At 39.5% G+C, this 18,951-nt stretch overlaps 1 protein-coding gene across 1 annotated transcript in view; it reads right to left on the bottom strand.

The window, feature by feature from the left end:
* Znf398 (zinc finger protein 398) overlaps positions 1-11,870 on the bottom strand; it is a 36,704-nt gene extending 24,834 nt beyond the window's left edge. Inside the window, exons 1-2 of the mRNA XM_046429818.2 lie at positions 11,628-11,870; positions 8,799-9,194 (exon numbers count right to left, since the gene is read on the bottom strand). Of these exons, the coding sequence (XP_046285774.1) occupies positions 8,799-9,194; positions 11,628-11,651 (420 nt within the window). The 5' untranslated portion in view covers positions 11,652-11,870. The remainder of the gene's footprint in view (positions 1-8,798; positions 9,195-11,627) is intronic.
* Positions 11,871-18,951: the final 7,081 nt, after the last annotated feature.

Here is an 18,951-nt window from a genome sequence, read left to right as displayed (position 1 = left end):
CAAGAAAAAATATGAGTATTTTCTATGTACAAGGTTTTCCCCTAAACTCCAAGATTACTAATATATGGTTTCTTCCCAAAATGAGCATGTAAATTAGTGATATGAATAAGAAATTTCAGAAACAGTTATAGTAGGGCTGGGATGACCCTATGAGATGAGACTTTGGCTAGTCCTAAGGAGAATGGGAAAAAACATGTATGCAAGAAAACTGAGGAGTACATTTGAAGGACAATAATAAATTCTACCTACCTGTGGGTCAAAGTCATAAGCAGACAGAATCCCTACCTCCCAGGCAGAATGGACTAAAGTTAGGCAATTCTCCTGCAGCAAAAATGGGGAGGCTCTGGGAAACTGAACTACCTGAACATTAGTACCTGGAGTAATATCCATCATAGTGGCTGGCTCTTCTGGCCATGCAGCAGCTGTCTAGCTTTATTCTTAAATATGAATTAACTATTAAGTATCTTAGAGAAAGCCTGTGATACGAACAAGAAAAAATAAAAAAGGAGAAATGTTCCATGGAAAAAACACCAGTTAATTCAGCTCACAACTTAAACAACTGCCCAAATTCTTTACTTAAAGACAACTACTTGTTGTTCTGGGTATGAAACAGAAATGTATCATGTGTATTTCCTATCTCATCACACAGAAAATTTAAAATATTCAAGGGCCAAAATGTAATAAAAATAACATATTTACTGCTCAACAGGACATTCTTGAGTTGTTTTTTTTAATTTGCTATAAGTATACCAGTGGTAAAGGAATCCCAGTAAACTTGTTGCTCCTGCCTTGATTTGTGCTGTCAGCAGCTTTACCCACCACTGCTTTTGGACTGTTGGTGTAAACATTCATGGTAAAAGAGGTAAATTATGTCCTGATATTATTATGAAAAAAATTTTGCCCTCTTTGACCACCTAGGATCTATAGATCACACTTTAAGAACTGTTTGATAGGGGCTGGGGTTGTAGCTCAGTGGTAGAGTACTTACCTAGCATGTGTGAGATACTGGGTTTGATTCTCAGTACCACATAAAATAAATAAATAAATAAAGGTACTGTGTCCATCTACAGCTAAAAATATTTTTTTTAAAAAAGAAATGTTTTGATAGGAAAAAATATTTGAGTAGCTACCACATACACAATCCAAAAGAGAGGCAGGCACAAGGCTAAATCAGAGATCTTGAGCTGACAGGCTATTAAGGGAACCTAATACAAGGTAGAAAATTATGTGTCCTAAGTGGAGTCAAAGGGACATGCAAATCTGAAGAACAATTATTTTAGATGTAGGATACAAAGGAAGGCTTTAAGTGACATTTTTAAAAAAATCTTTTAGTTATAGTTGGACGCAATACCTTTATTTATTTATTTTGATGTGGTGCTGAGGATCGAACTGAGGCCCCTGCATGTGCTAGGCGAGTGTACTACCTACCACTGAGCCACAACCCTAACCCAAGAGAGGCAACTTTTGAATTGGGCCTAAAGGATGACAAGAAGGACTTCTAAATGGAGGGGACATGATCAAAGCAGGAGGCAACATAGGACATGTTCAAACAGCAGTTCAGCCTATTGGCTGGAGGGCAGGATATGAGAAGTGAAGTAGTGGGAGGTTGGGCTGGGGACTTTGGATCTTATTGATAAAGGGGAGCTAAGGAATGCTGAGCAAAAGACTGACCTGATTCCAGCTATGATTTGAGAACATATAGTTTGAGTTGTATCATGCTGTTTTGGGAGAGTAGCAAGTGGAATATATTAGAAGGGTTTTGAGAAAGACCAAGCAGGAGCCAGGGAGGACATGATTGAGTACAGCTGCTGTGGGGACAGAGGAGACACAGTTACCTAAGTAGAATCAACAGACATGATGGTTTTTTGTTGTTGTTTGTTTTTTGTAGCAGGGATTGAACCCAGATGCACTTAATCACTGAGCTACAAACTCTAGTCCCTGCCCTCCCGCCACCCCCCCCTTTTTTTTTAAATTTTGAGACAGGATCTCGCTAAGTTACTTAAGGCTTTATTTAATTGCTAAGGCTAGCTTTGAACTTGCAATCACCACCTATTATAGGTGTATGGCCAGATTCAGTCAGATGTGACTCTTTGGAAGACAGGGACCATGTCTGAATCGGATCCCATAAAAGGTGCTCACCAAACATTTGTTGAATGAACAAACACAGTGGGCACCAGTGTTGCCTGCCCTGAGGAAGGCTTCATGGAGGAAGGGGGACTTGCTTATGCTTCCAGTCTCCCTCTCCTAATGTTTCCCCTCCTAATGTCTTTGTCATTCTTTGACCACTTCCTGACCGCAGTGACATGCCTGGACTATATATTGAGAAGGCCCTTGAGAATTATCTCTGAGCTGCCCCTACCTCTTGGTGGGACAAAAGCATTAAGCATCCTGACCCCACATTGATCTTAGGTGTGACTCTTGTGGCTCTCAGCCCCTGATGACTGTACCTCCTACAGCAGAGGCTGATGGCTAACTGTTTTAGAGTTACTTGTACCTTGCTGGTGTAAGTGTTAGAGTTCAGGGTCTCCCCACTTTAGAAATCCCTGTTAAAGTTCAGAGTCTCCCACTTTAGAAATCCAATCCTAGCCAAGCATGGTAGCACATGCCTGTAGTCCCAGCTACTCAGGAAGCTGAAGCAGAAGGAATACTTGAACCCAAGAATTCAAGGGTAGCTTGGGGGCAATACAGTAAGACCCTATCTCAGAAAGAAAGAACGAACAAAACAAACAAAATTGCGTCCAATGGTACCAGATCACCCAGAGATACTCAGGCCCTGTTGATATGATTTAAAAACAAACAAACAAACAAACAAAAACCACTCAACTCTCAACTCCATAAGGGTAGATAAATTAAGAATGAATGTAATTTTAATTTATATTAGAACTATATCTGACTTGATACTCAGGCTGGCCTGCTCAGAAGTAAAGGATCATTTCATGTTTATAGACAGAGCAGGTGAGCTGGCTGTTCCTAGCAACAGCCATGCCTTGCTGCAGATGATAGACAAGCTGCCATTTACTCTAGAGAAACCATCCTGACAAGCCAAGACACACTTCAACAGAGCTGAATACATACTTTCTCCTCCAAGCCACTATCCAGACTCTGTACACTTGTAATCACTGGAAAGTAACTTATCAAAATCACAACTCACTGGTATTTTATAGGTCTTAACACTCTTTTCATAAATTTAATAAATCCTTTAAGATCCCAAGGTCTTGGGATATGATAGTATTAAGATATTATAGCTATTATTTAGCTTTTATTAATACATTTTTCCATAAATGCTTCATTTCTGTCAACATTTTCTCCTCACTAGAAATTTTGTTCCTTGGGGGCTAGAATAATAAACCACTTATCTTTACATGCTGCTCAGCAATAAATGGGACTGATAGTATAGACTTGTAAATTCGATAGTTTGTTTTTATTTAGCTTATCTACAAAAAAAGACCTGCTTCACCTTACAGCAGAAAGTACATAAAATAATGGCAAAAATAAAGAATCAAGATGAGCTCATTGTTCCAAATTTTTAACTAAACATATTTTTTCCCCTTTCTTACCAGAATTCCATTGAAATGACAATAAATGAGGTTATGAGGGATTAGATCCACAATCATACAAAGAATGAAATGGAGAGGCCATCAGATCAGGTTTTTTTTGATTCTCACTGAGAGAGAGGCTCACTGTTAGGTCTCACTGTTAGGTCTGAGTGAAGCAGCTGCACCTCTAACTATGCATAAGAGAAGCCAAGGAATTCAGAAAATTCTGAACCCCAAACTAACAGATACTCTGAATATGAGTAAACCTGGTTATGAAATGTGGCTTAAAGGCCTATCTTTATCACAGGGGCCTCTCCTTTGCCACATCAGCCCTGCCAAGAGGAGTAACAACAGTATTTCCCCAAAGCTGGAACCAGAGCCCTCATCTCTAAAGAAATTTAACCACCTGCCTGGAGACAGTGTGGAATCAAGATAAGGGTAGCAATAACTCCTTCTGGTTGGCCCCTCTTGCCTCTCTGCTAAATGTGAAGCAACTTATACCAAGCACCTGTAGAGAGTGCCCTCTTTTGCAAAGGGCAGATCCTTTGGATAAACAGACCTGCATGATGGCAGAGCATGTATGCCCACTTCCTATTTCTAACTATCAATCAATCTAATTCTTTTACTGTGATTATGAATAAAGAACCAAGGATTACCCAATATTCAGAAATGCCTAACTGCACCAAGATGTACAAATGCTATAAATGATATCATAGGAAAAATAAACCAAAACAGACCTCTGATACACATGCTCAGAGAAATTCAAACACACCTTGCATCCATTAAAAAACTTTTACTTTTAAAAGTTTTTTAATGGATGCTTTTAAAAAGGAGTAGAAAACAAACATTTTTTTTTAAATTAAATATATAATTGATAACATAAAAATTAGAAAGGGCAGGATTAGGGTTGTGGCTCAGTGGTAGAGCACTTCCTAGCACACATGAGGCACTGGGTTCAATCCTCAGCAACACGTAAAAATAAAAAAATAAGGTATATTTTTTTTAAAAAAAGGTTTAGTTTAAAAAATTAGAAAGAATAAAAGGAAAGGTCAAGGAACTCTAGCTAAAAAGCTGAAAAAGATAAAGTTAAGGGATAAAGATAATAATCCATTATCAAATAATAGTTCCAGAAAGAAAGAATAGGGAGAAAGAAAAGAAGAACAGTGAGATAAAATATTATAAAAATAAATCACAAAAGAAAACTCTCAAAGCTGAAAGCCACCAAGCCATCAATTGTCCAACTGGACTGAACGATCTCATTAAGAGTCCAAAATAAAATTTAAAAGACCTACATCCACATATATCCTCAATACATTTAGAAAAGCAACTATAAACACTTCCAGAGAGAAAATACAAACAAATGAGAATAGATTTGGTATTAAACTCTTCATCAATGGCATCTGATGTGTCATGAGACAAAAGCCCCAAAGACTTTAAAATTCTGAGGGAAGTGAACTATTACTCAGCCTTAAAAAGGCAGGCCCTCTGGCATATGTTGAACCATGCATCATCATGCCAACTGAAGTAAACCAGCACAAAAGGACAAACGCTGCCCAAGTCCCATTATATTAGATTCCTAGAGTCCTCAAAGTCGTAGGCACAGCAGAATGATGGCTGCCAGAAGCTGGGGACACAGGGAAAGGGGAGTTAGTGTTTAATGAGTACTAAGTTTCAGTTTGGGTAGATGAAAAAGATCTGGAAATAAATGGGAGTCATGATTACCTCCATGTGAATATACTTAATGTTAACTGAAATGATTTCAAGTGACAAATGGTTAAAATGATAAATTTATGCTACATAAATTTTACCACATTAAAAAAAATAAAATAGGTATAGGGATGCCAGGCATGATGGTTTATACCTATAATCCCAGCAACTCAAGAGGCTGAGGCAGAAGATCACAAGGCCAGTCTCAGCAACTTATTCAGGCCCTAAGCAACTTAGCAAGACCCTGTCTCAAAATAAAAATGAAAAGGACTGGGGATGTGACTCCATGGTAAAGCAACCTTAGGTTTAATCCTCATATATTAAAAAAAAAAAAAAATGGCCAGGCAGTGTACTATAGCTCAGTGGTAGGGCATATGCTTAGCATGAGCAAGGCCTACCTAGGTTCAATCCCCAGCACCAAGAAATAAATAAAAATTAAAAAAAAAAAAAAAACTAATGAAATTGATAATTTTGTCCAAATAGATATTTTGCCTGATAGGTTGGGAAATAGGAGTAATATGCCCTTTGGCTGACTTTAAATTTGTGGACAACTTAGAAGATCCATTAAAAGCTAGAAGAAATTAAAAAATTAAAATAAAAAATAAGAATTAAGAAAGAAATTTTTGAGGGAAATTGATTTTGGATCTAGAACTCAGCACTCAAACATAAGAACAGAATAAGGTCATTTTCAACAAAGGTTTATTTCTCATATTTCTATCTAGTAAATCTTCAGTACATTTGACTAGAATTAAATGCATTTAATTTCATCAAGAAATTTTTAAATTACTTCATTTTACATATGATTTTGGAGTTTAAGATGGGCAATTTTAATGTTATCCACTTACCCAGATAAGAAAATAACTAACTCACTTTTACTTTTCTATTTTAAAACACTTAATTTTAAGTAACTCCCAACAACCTTTGGAGGGGCTCTTGAGACACAAATAAGACACGTTGAGAGCTTCCCACCAGCAAGGGACTCTAACATCCCTCCCCAGCCATTCCTCTTCCTCTGCCCCTGCACAGATGACCCAAGATGCTCTCTGTCATGCCTCCGTGTCCTCTTCCCACCCCCTCTCAACTGCTCCATTCAACCTCCTAGCCCTACTTCTCCAGTCAAACAGTCTTGACAAGGCCACTGTCCTCATCTCTCTGGACTTCCTAGGAACACATTCAACCTAGAGGACAACTTTGTCCTGGAAATGCATTTTCCTCCTTGGCCTGTGATACCACCCACCTTCATATGTGTGTGTGTGTGTGTGTGTGTTTTGTTTTCCCTGCCTTCCTGGCCTCTCCTGCTAAGTCTCCTCTACTGGCTTCTCCTATCCTTGGAACTTGGTCCCCAGACTCTCTTTTGCTTATCCATTCTCTCTCCTGAGATAATCCCTTCCAGTTTCATAACTCACAATACCATCTATCAATGACTCCCAAATATTTCTCTCTCCCTTGAGCTTCAGAGCCCACTTAACATCTCTCTGGTATCACAGGCATCTCAAACCTCATACTGCCCAAAGAGAACTCCTAATTCCTTCCCACTCCAAGGCCACACCTCCCAAAGGTATTCCTCTTAAGAAAAGGCCAACACCATCTATCCAGTTATTCAGAGCCTAAGACTCAGTAAATTCATGGTGGTTAAACGTATACTCTCTGGGCTAGGTCTGGGGCTCAGCAGCAGTGCACTGGCCTGGCATGTATGAAGCACTGGGTTTGATTCTCAGCACTGCATATAAATAAATAAAATACGGGTCTATCAACAACTTAAAAAAAAAAAAGTATACTCTCTGGAGTCGCCTCGGTTAAAATACAACTCTATTATTTATAGTTAGTAACCATATGACCTTGGGCAAATTAGGGCTCTTGTGAGAATTATATAAATAAATACTTAGAACACCAAATTCTAAGTATATTACCCCCGAGTGAGTGTACCACTGTTGTTCTTTAACTCCTCCTCTCTAATTTCCATCGGTAGGTGCTACTTTGAGTTCTACCATCATAACATCCAGCTTCTGTCTACTCCTTCATTTCTATCACTATCACATTCAGGTGGCCCTCACTCTACTACAGTTGCCTCACTTTCGCCTCCCTCTTCTGTTCTTGCCCTCACCATCCATTCTCTACAAAGCAGCCAGTGATTCTTCAAACCTCCAGTTTCTTCTCATTACACTGAAGTTTAAAATCCCAATTCCTTGCTTTGTCTTAAATGCCTTCAATTAGTCATTCACAATCCCACTCACACATTAGAACTTCTGTGGGGCTCTGAAAATTACTCATGCTTGGGCTCCATCTAGGTATGACACCAGTCAAAATTTAAAAGGCCACCAGCTGCTAGGGTTGTGGCTCAGCAATAGCATGTGTGAGGCACTGGGTTTGATTCTCAGCACCAATGTAAATAAATAAAGGTCCACTGACAACTAAGAAATATTTTAAATAAATAAATAAAAGGCCACCAGCTAATTCTTAGGTACAGCTAGGGCAGAACAACTTTGCTCTAAATGATTTGACTCTACCCACATCTCAAAGTCATGCTCCTATTCAAGCATGCATACCAGCTCATTGGTCTTTTTTCCTTTTCCTGTGTTTTAGATCTGTGTGTGTTTTCAGGAGTTTGCACCAACTATTCTTTCTGCCTGGAAAGCTCTTCTCACACTTCTCACAGTTGGGCCTTTCAGCCTCAGCTTAAACATTGCTCCCTAATGAGAACTTCTGACATCCATTTGAAAATAGATCACCACTTTTGATCAAAGCAAATATATGTGCTTTGATACAGATGTATTTACAAATACAAACACATTTGTAGTACCTTCCTTTCCCCAGGAAAATATAAGTTCCAGGAGAGCTTAAGTGAACCATTCTCTGCTATGTCCTTCATAGGATGTACATCAAGCAAACTGCAAGAATTCAATAAATACTTATTAAACAAACGAATGAATAGATAGGCATGTTTGAAAACTAGTTGCCTCAATGTCATCTTCCACTGCTTTAGAATAATATTTATTTCCTTATGTTTTGGGGCTATTTCCTCCAGAAGGGCCATGGGGCCCTAGCATCTCAACATGCTTCTTCTGTGAAGATGCTAAAGGACAGGAGTTATATCAATCCTAGACCTGTGGATAATCCTCAGCCCTCACATTAACCATAGGACTGTACATCGTTTACCATGTCCCCTCTGGTTTTTTGCTAGAAATGAGAACAAATTCAAATTGATTGGTTTACATGATACTGGATTTAGTTTCCTCATCAAGATTCTCATCAAGGACAGGAGAGAAGTGACACATAAAGACAGGAGAAAGCAAGAAAGAAAAAAATCTACCTACCAGACAGCCAACTTTGGCTAGGAAAGTTTTCCCATCTGAAGCTTGACACTGTAAAGGGCACTAAATTGAATACAGAATACTTCTCAAATAAACACAAAACAGCTTCATGGTTCCTTCAACCTAAAACATTTTCAGAAGTTGTAAAAGGAAATAAGAATATCTAAGTAACTGACCAAGACCATCGTTCACTGCCATGTGAGGTCTAGCAGTACTATCTTACCCCTAGAAGAGGAGGTATTACCTTTGGGACATCTCCTTTAATACCTGGGGGCAGCCGCAGGAGCCAGAAGTTCCTGTTTCTTAATAAGTTCTCCAAGTTTTCCAGGCGCCGCTGCAGCAGCCCATACTCCTGCAGCAGAGTCCCCAGCACGGCCCACTTGCCCTCCAGCTGGCTCCCAAGATCGGTCACTGTCTTTTCACAGCTGGCTAGCTTCTTCTCTGCTGTCCCTGTCCTGCCTTCTAGGTGTAGGAGACGTCGGCTGTGGACCTCCACCTTCCTCTCTATGGCCTGCACGGCGGCCACCACTGTCCACAGGGAGATGGCTGCAGTCTGTAGGTGTGCCTCATTTGCTGCTGGGGGTGTAGGAAGAGGAAGGGGCTGCAAGGATGTAAGGCACTCGGAATCCCATTCAGAAGTCTGTGTGCAGTGGAGAGATGGGACAAGACATTGAGTGTTAGAAGGAACTCTTGATTGCAAAGTACAATCTGATAAGAATTGCTTAATTGTCCATCTGAGATTAATCTAAATACAGTTTTAGTGTGCTGTTGTATCAGTCTCATTGTTCTGGAGCTCATTGACATCAAAAGCCGGGAGGCCATTTTGGTGGTTCAGGAATGGAATTAGAAAGACTGTGAATCAAACTGGCTTTTAAGACCAAGTCTGGCACATTTCTTCTAATATATGACCTGGAGGCTCAGGTGGCTGCTGCTTTAGCTATCTCTGGAAAAGGCAAAACTGCACAAGGATTCTTCCAAGTTTCACTGAGCATAATGCCCTGGAACAAATCCCTTATAAACTTATGCTCTCGCCCTGCCCATCACCCTGTTTACACATCACAACCATACCATTCAGGAAGAAGTAAAAAAGGTGGGGATGTTGAGCCTAGAGAAAAATATGATGGCTGTTTTCAAATATTTGAGGATTATAAAACAGAAGGCAGAATGGACTTGTTTAATCTTATATTGTGTTACTCAAAAGGGCAGATTAGAGCCAACATGTGGAAATTTTCAGGCAAACTCTGACCTATAATAAATAATTTTTGAACTAGATCTTTTCACAAAAATAACAGGCTGCCCTATCACTGAATATACTTTGAAAAAAGAGTGGTATAAAAGGAAGAAATTCCTACAACAAATAGGAGGTTGGACTAGGATAACCTCTGCAAAGCCTTCTAATTCCATGAATCTGAACCCTCTTTCTGGTTCACATACTACCATATTCTCATTTCACCTGTCCTGTGAACTACTAACAGGCTAGTCTAGTTCAGTAGGGACAACACTGCCTGGTGCTCTCCAGACATCTTTTCACATTCCACAAAGCCACCACAAACTTTTAAGCTAATGGCTAAAAATCATTTGTAGTTAAAACGCATGTTGATTCAGTAGGTCTGGGAGGAAAATGGAGATTCTGCATTTTAAAAAAGCTCCCAGACATGCTGCCTGATTTCAGGGCACACAGCAGTAGATGGAAAGACTTGCTGGCACTGCAGACTGAGGGCACTGCAGTTCCCTCAGTCTCAGGAGACACATGGCTTCCTACTTTGAGAAACCAATTTGAATAATTGGACCTAAACTCTCTCAACTTTATCTTTTTCTTCATATCACTTCCCACTTACTCATCAGTAATTCCCTCCCAAGGAGAAAAGTTTCATCCTATTTAAAACCAGTCTCTCCACTTACACTCTCAATGTCAGCCAATCCCTTTCACCTTTTTAGGTACATTTGTTTCTTTTATCATCAACATGCCAATCTCTACAGATTCTTCTCCATTAGATAGACCTGTCCTGTTCAGTACCAGTCACTGGCTACTTGTGGCCACTGAGCACTTGCCACTGATTTGTGCTGTGAGTATAAAATACTCATGAGATTTTGAAGACTTGATAGAGAAAAAGCTGTTAAAAATCTCATGAGTGATTTTTGTAATACTGATTACTGTTGAAATAATATTTTTCATACATTGGATTATTATTATTATTTTTTTTTGATAAAAGGAAAAACAGGCCCAAGAGTAAAGATGGCATTCCCCTCTGCTCTATTCTCCACCCCATTGCTGCTGCTCCCTCTTTTATCTCTTCCTTTTTTCACTTTCAAGCCACTTCTCCGTGGACCAGTCTGGCTCCAATACACTGCTGTCCTTGAGGGGGCCAAAGGCTTCTTTAGGTGGCAAATCCAAGGAATACTTTCCAATCCTTCTGCTACTGACCATTCCCTCTTCTTTCTAAATGGCTGTGTGCGGGAGCTGTCCCGGCTGCCTCTGTGCCCTGGCAGCTGGTAGAGTGCCGGGCCCACTGCAGGCCCGCAGTGAAGCGGGGCTCGCGCGGCTAATGCCACGCTCCGACAGCCGCAGCCCTTCACGGCGAAGCCTCCCGCAGGGCCTCAGCTCGTGCTGGGGCCGTCGTCACGCAGTCTGCGGAGGGCACACCTGGCTCCACCCTCCCCGCCGCGCAGGTGGCTGCACTGGGGGGACTTGGTGACGACAGCTCCTGCAGTTGTGAGAACGGCAGGCGGACCACAAAAAACACCCAAACCCAAGCGCACTCCCCGTTTCTGCAGGCTGACACCCAACGGGGCAGCCTCTCTCGGCTCCAGATCTCCCACCGGGGATACCTGGGCTTCCGCCCCGAGGACGCGGGACCTGCGGACCCCAGGGAGAGCTGCGGTCCCCAGGGAGAGCCTCGGACCCGCGCTCGAGCCCGGCTTCCTGGCGGCGGCCCCCGAGCGGGTTGCGGCCACAGAGCCGGGCGCGGGCGACGTGGCGGCGGGCCGAGGAGGAGCCTGCGCGGCCGCGGCCCACCCGCCTCCCCCCCAGCCGGGGCCCTCCACGCTCGCAGCCCTCGCGCGCCGGCCTTACCGGAGCCGCGGCCGCCTCGGCCATGGCCCTGCGCTGCCCGGCCCGGCCCGGAGTCGACGCCGCTGCCGTCCCACGAAGTCCCCACCGCCCGGTCTTCTCCGAAGGAAGCGCCGGCCCCGCCCTGCCTTTCCCCACACACAGGCTCGCGCGGACGCGGAGCTGGTCGCCAGGCAGCTTCCCGCAGCGGTCCGCAGCGGTCCGCAGCGGCGCTTTGTGGGCAGCGAGTGCGCTGGGAGCCTCGCCGGCCTAGACGCGCCGCAGGCTCTAGCCGCCCGACCGCCGCAGCCAGCGCGCCCCCTGGCGGCCCCCGCGGCCAGCACGCCCCTCCCGCGGGTCCGCTTCTGCGCGGGTTGGTTGGCAGTGCCCAGCCGATGTGCGGGCGATCTCCGCATGTTCCCCCCCGAGAAAGTCCAACAGTTGGTAGCTTAGGGCTCGGTTGCAAACCAGGGATCGTCCTGGGGAGTGTTTTTCATGATGAAGTTCCAGCTGAGAAACAGAGCTTCTGCTGGATGACCTTCCGATTTAGCAAGGTTTGAAAACGGGAAGAGTGTGAGAGTCAGGTGGGGATAAAGCCGGAGTGAGTTTGTGGGTAGAACAATGACGAAGACGTGTCATTTGCAGAAATTACAGACGTGGCTGCCAACGTGAAGCGGTTCACATCTTACATGACCCGAGTTGGCACCAAATTTATCCTCTCTGGATTATTGACTCTCTGGGGCTTGGTCTGGAAGGGAAATTCTTGAGGTTGGCAGAAATAAAGCTTGTGGTTATGGTTTGTTGGGTCTGTGCAAAGGAACTGGTGAAAAGAAAGTTGTTAACCATGGAGGTTGTGTGTTTAGCAGTGTGTTATAGTTACATAGCCACATAAACCTGAGTTTCCAGCACATTTCTCCTTTCAAACTGGCATGACTCAAAATCCTCTCAAACCTGTATTGCAACAAAAGAAATCAAGTCAATGCCAGTAGCAGTAAATGTATCTGTAATTCATGGAAGTTATGAGAACCTCCTGGTACGACACCTGCTCTTGTATTAAATTTAGACTATAGCTACTTACGCAGTATGCAATTTGAGGCATACCTAAGTATACATCTTGGTCAAATGGAGAATATTTGTCAGGTAATATTACCATTCTCTGAATCTGAAATATCACCATAGAATGAACTTCTAAGATTCAAGAAAAAAATCTGAAATTTCTTTCCAAGAAAATTGTTTTATATTTTTATTATTAAAAATGTAATAGTTGTAATTTAAAGGTCCAACCTTTAAGAGCAAGAGCAGTAATTTCAAAGCCCTGTTAACTGTTAGATGCTCCTATGATTATTAAGCAGGAATATTTGCATCACTAACAAGACACTTTCAGCTGAACTTGATGGGGAAGCAAAACTAGCTCTGCCTATTTGATATGGTAGTATTACCACTAACTTATTAAATATTTCTTCCTCTAAAAGGAATTTATGGCAAAGACTTTCTTCCTACTTTACTTTTTTAATATTTATTTTTTAATTGTAGTTGGACACAATACCTTTATTTTATTTATTTTTAGATGGTGTTGAGGATGGAACCCAGGGCCCGCAAGGCAAGCACTCTACCCCTGAGCCACAGCCTTAGTCCCCTAGTTTACTCTTGGTCTTCATTTCTGTATTTCATTAAGCAGTTTTGTGAACTAAAGTTTCATATATTGTTTGAAGAAAATACATGACATTTTTAGAAGCAGATTTAAGATTGTTGTACTCTTATTTTTAATTTCTAATATTTTTGCTGCTATGCCCAGTTACTAGAGAAAAATTTGTCCTTAAAATTGGGATCTAGAAATGTGACAATGGAACAATTTAACTGGTCAAGTTAATGAAATAAATCAGTTTCTACCTGCAACTTGGTTTTCGTTGCTTGCACACTAACTACAGCATCGTCCCTGAAGCAGAGTCAATGGAGATCTTTTCAACAGGAATTGTGGAAAATATATGTGAACTTTTTAAGTATCAATTTATTCAACAAATTCATACAAACTTCTTTCTCTGTAGCAATCATTGGTTATTAGTAAATCTTAGAACAATGATAATCTTTGCTGGAAAATACAAAGTAAAAACTTTCATCTTATCAGCCTTTGAAACCTGTAATAACTGCTATTCCATCTTATGAAATATCTTGCAAATGTATGTAGCAAGACAATTTCAAAATCTTTTGTGTATCACAGAATTTCTTATAAGATAAAGAAAAACTATGGAAATGTTTCTATTTTTAGGCAGTAATTATCTATTAAAACCAATGTAAGCTAAAAACATTTTCTGAATATAAAACTGAAGATGTGAGCAAACTATAATGTATGTGTGCTCATACCCTTTCTCATATTTACTTCGTGGACAATGAGAATTGTGTGCATTTCTCCTTATTGAAGAGAAAATATTCCACAAATATTTTTTGAGGTCAGATTTATTACATGTGTGATATCCAGGACAGTTGAATTTGTCATTAATATTCAATGTGGCCAAATCTTTGATTCTTCATATTGAACTGTGCTATATGCTAGATGCTGTGGTAGCAAATTTTTTTTAAAATCCTTTCCCAACACTATTTTCTAATTCTCTTAGAAACAGTGTTTCACTCTTTTCTTTTTTAATACCTTTATTTTATTTACTTATATGTGGTGCTGTGGATTGAACCCAGGGCCTCACACGTGCTAGGCGAACACTCTACCACTGTGCTACAACCCCAGACCCTGTGGTACAAATTTAATAATTAAAAATTTCAGGGGCTGGGGATGTGGCTCAAGCGGTAGCAAGCTCGCCTGGCATGCGTGCGCCCAGGTTCCTCAGCACCACATAGAAACAAAGATGTGTCCGCCCAGAACTAAAAAAAATAAATAAATATTAAAATTCTCTCTCTCTAAAAAAAAAAATTCATGCATAAAGGATATAAATAAAAAAGTTTTAGAAATATTTTCAAAAAGAAATCAATATGTAAAATTAAAAACTTGGGGGAAATCTCAAAAAATTTGTTCTCTTTGCTAGAAAATGGTTATCAATATATAGTAACTATTTCCACAAGCTTTAAAATACATGAATGTTTACAGATACCAAAAGTGAGTAACTCATATTAAAAACACCCTGTAAATCCATTGTTTAGAGAATAGATTTGGGGTGCCTTATTTTTATCAACACTTTCTACTGTTCTTCAATTCTCCATATTTTTAATCATGTCATATTTCAAACATGACTTATCATGTATATATTTCATGTGTTTTTTTCTACTTGTGAAATTTGAGGTAGCCAAGTTAATATTCTGCTTTTATTTTCCTAACTTGTGAAAAATTACCAAATAGTTATTTTAAAAAATTCGTAGACTAAATGGAATTGAATAATTAAACATTAGTTTCTAAAGATTATTTGTTTCCTGGGGCTGGGGTTGTGGTTCATGGTATAGCACTTGCCTGACACATGTGAGGCACTGGGTTCAATCCTCAGCACCACATAAAAATAAATAAATAAAATAAAGATTATATCCATTTACAACTAAAAATTATTTTTAAAAAGGTTGTTTCCTGTTATTAATAAATTGCACCAAATAATTTTATAGTAATTACAATTATGATGTCTGATCTTTATTATATAACATTGTGGTAGATTTTTTTTTTTGGTGGTGGTGGTACTGGGAATTGAATCCCAGAGGTGCTTTACCACTGAGCTACATCCTCACCCCTTTTTAGTTTTTATTTTCAGGCAGGATTTCATTAAGTCTCTCAGGTTGGCATCAAATACACAACCCTCCTGCCTCAGCCTCCCAAGTCACTAGTACTATATGAGTGTACCACCACACCTACCCTGTGGTGGCATTTATATTTTTATAAATATCTGTAGGCTCAGAGGGGCTGGGGATGTGGCTCAAGTGATAGTGTGTTCACCTAGCATGTGTGAGGCACTGGGTTCAGGTCTCAGCACCACATAAAAATAAAATAAAGATGTTGTGTCCACCTAAAACTAAAAAAATAAATATTTTTTTTAAAATATCGTAGGCTCAGAAAAGATGTTCTTTCTAAAATTATTCAAATATCACATTCTTTTTTTTTTTTAGAGAGAGAGAGAGAGAGAATTTTTTTTTAATATTTATTTTTCAGTTTTCGGCAGACACAACATCTTTGTTTGTATGTGGTGCTGAGGATCGAACCCGGAGCCGCACGCATGCCAGGCAAGCGCGCTACCGCTTGAGCCACATCCCCAGCCCCTCACATTCTTAATGTTCATATTGTCAATGTATTTTAATTGCAAGTTCTTGCTTATTACATAACATACCTTTCATAATCTTTAATACTTATTATAGCAATACTTGTAATGTGTGTAAATATGTATATATACACACATTCATATGTATTTCAACTGTTAGAATTTCAGTATATAAAGCACATCATCAGATTTTGCACTTCAAATTACTTATGGAATTTAGAATACCTAAATTTAATAGTAGATATTCAATGGTACAGGCCTGTAATCCCAGCAACTCAGGAGGCTGAAGCAGGAGAAATACAAGTTCAAAGCCAGCCTCAGCAACTTATCAAGAAATTCAAATAAATAAATAAAGGGTAGGGTTGTGGCTCAGTGGATGAGTGCCCCTGGATACCACAAATAAATAAATACACTCAGCTATTAACAACAAATCTTCATATTCTCTCCATCTGAACAAACATGTGAATAGCATGTCACTGAAGATTGTTGCACTAAAGAGATGTGATGGTGATCTACACATTCACATGTCATTATTCACAGACAGGCTGAAGGATGCCATAAATGGCATTTAATTATTCCGCCTTTCAATGGCCAAGGCTGAAGCAAACGCTGAAGATCAAGATCTGGCCAAACACTGTTCCCAAAGTCCAGTGTCAGTGCATCCCTACTACATGTGTGGGTATCTCTAATCTACGAGTACTTGAAAGACCTAACAATTGTGACAGTGATCAGTACTACTGTGGATAAACATTTCTAAGTGATTATTTTCCATCTAGACTGAAACTATGGATGTTACTTTAAAAGTGTTTACATTTTTTTGTTTATTTGATGTGAGTGGGTTGAAATTGCCTTGTATTTTTATTACCAATGTTCATCAAAATTCTAACAGTGACACCTTTTTTGTCTTTTGCATTACATTTATTATTCTTTTTCAGTTATTTACAGAATATTTAAATATACAGGGACATATAAAGAAGACAAAGCCCACATCTAGTTATAGTATCCAAAGATATTACCATTAGCATTTTGGTCCTATACCCTTAAGCTTCTTTTTTTTTTCTATGTATAGTATTTTTTTAAAATATAGTTGGAACTATGAATACTGTTTTTAGCATACCTTTATTATTTAATGTACTTGAGTATCTTCCACAGCATTAAATACTCTTCTAAAGCATGAATTTAATGTCCACATAATATTTCATAAAGTGTCATTATTTATACATTTAGATTCTAGTTTTCCACCACAAAATAAATCTAAGTTGTGTTTGTCCATAAACTTAGAAAAACTATTTCACAAAGCAAACATCCACTCAAAATAAAAACTCTCAGAAAACTTAGAAATTACCTCAACCTGATAAAAAGTATCTTCAAAATCTACAGTTAACGTTACCCTTGATAGTGAAAGATCAAATGCTTTCCCCAGAAATTGAGAGAAATAAAGAATGTCCACTCTTACTCATGTGTAGCTACAGTAATCAAGATAATGTTGTATTGCAAAGATCAATGATCAATGAAACAAAATAAGAGTCCAAAAATATATCCACACAAAGTTGGACAATTGACTTTTTACAAAGGTGTAAAGGCAATTCAATGAAGAAAATATTTTCAACAAATTTTATTTCAACTGTTTAATTTCCATATGCAAAAAACAAAAAAAGTTAAACAAAAGTAAATAGACCATAAATATAAATTTAAAACAAACAAAAACTATGAGACCCCAGAAGAAAACATACAAAAAAAAGTCTTAATTTCACCTGGAGTTAGGCAAAGAGTTTTTACTATGACACCAAAAGCACAATAAAAAAAAAAAAGGAATTATAAATTGTACTTCACCCAAATTAATTAGCTTCAAAATACACCATTAGGAGAACGAAAACACAAGGTACAGACCTGGAGAAAATATTTGCAAATCACGTATCTCATAATACTTGCATCTGGAATATATTAAGAACTCTCAATACTCAACAATAACAAAATATCTAAATCTGAACACAGGGCAAAAGAAAAAGCAAATGCTTCACCAAGTGATGGCAATTTAGCACATTAGAAAGTGTCACTGGGTGTGGAGATACATGCTTTAATTCCAGCGATTGGGAGGCTGGAGCAGGAGTATTACAAGTTCGAGGCCAGCCTCAGCAACGTAGTAAGGCCTTAAACAATTTAGCGAGTCTCAAAAGAAAAAAATAGAAAAGACTAAAAGACTGGGGGTGTAGCTTGGTGATAAAGCACTCCTAGTACCTAATGATAATGATGGCGATTATATTAATTATTATTGTTATTCAACATCATAGCCTTTAGGAAAATGCCAGTGAAAACTATGCTGAGATCTGATTACACACTGATTAGAGTGTCTAGAAATGTTTAACTACTGACAATACCAAGTGCTTGACAAGGATGTGAAGCAATTGGAATGCTCATTTGTTCATGAGAAGAACAGATAAGAGCACAGCCACTCTTAAAAATAGTTTGCCACTTGGCTGGGGGTTTAGCTCAGTGGTAGAAGACTTGCCTAGTATGTGCCAGAAGCTGGGTTCAATCCCCATCACTGAAAAAAAGTTTGCCACTTCCTTGTAAAATTAAAATACACTTACTACATGATTCAACAGTCCCACTCCTGGGTACAGTTATTTACCCTAAAGAAATGTTTATGTTCACACAAACAATCCTTGCATTAATGTTGACAGCAGATCTATTCAGAATTGGGAAAAATAAATATCCTTTAATGAGTAAATACACTTCAGTACATCCATCCTGTGGAATAATATGCATTAATTTAAATAAACAAGTATCACAACTGTGGAAAAATTACAAAGCATCATGCTTTTCAGAATCCAGTTGTCAAAGGTTACACACTGTATGATTCCATTTGTATGCCGTTCTCAGAAAGAGAAAACTGTAGGACACAGAATGAATAGGCCCTTGGCAGGGGGTGTGTGTACGTGGGGTGTGCAGGGCAGGCAACTATACAGAGATAGCTCGGAGGGATTTGGGAAGTGACAGAACTCCTCTGTCTTCTGATCATAGTGGTAATTTCATGTATCCACACACGTTAAAATTCATAGAACTTCACACCGAAAGAGGAGAGTTAATTTATCGTATGGTAATAT

Source organism: Marmota monax, unplaced genomic scaffold (genome assembly GCF_021218885.2).
Source record: "Marmota monax isolate L192 unplaced genomic scaffold, Marmota_monax_Labrador192_F-V1.1 WCK01_AAM20220418_F8-fsc00193, whole genome shotgun sequence".
NCBI lineage: Eukaryota > Metazoa > Chordata > Mammalia > Rodentia > Sciuridae > Marmota > Marmota monax.
This window is presented reverse-complemented; position numbering and strand designations above follow the sequence as displayed.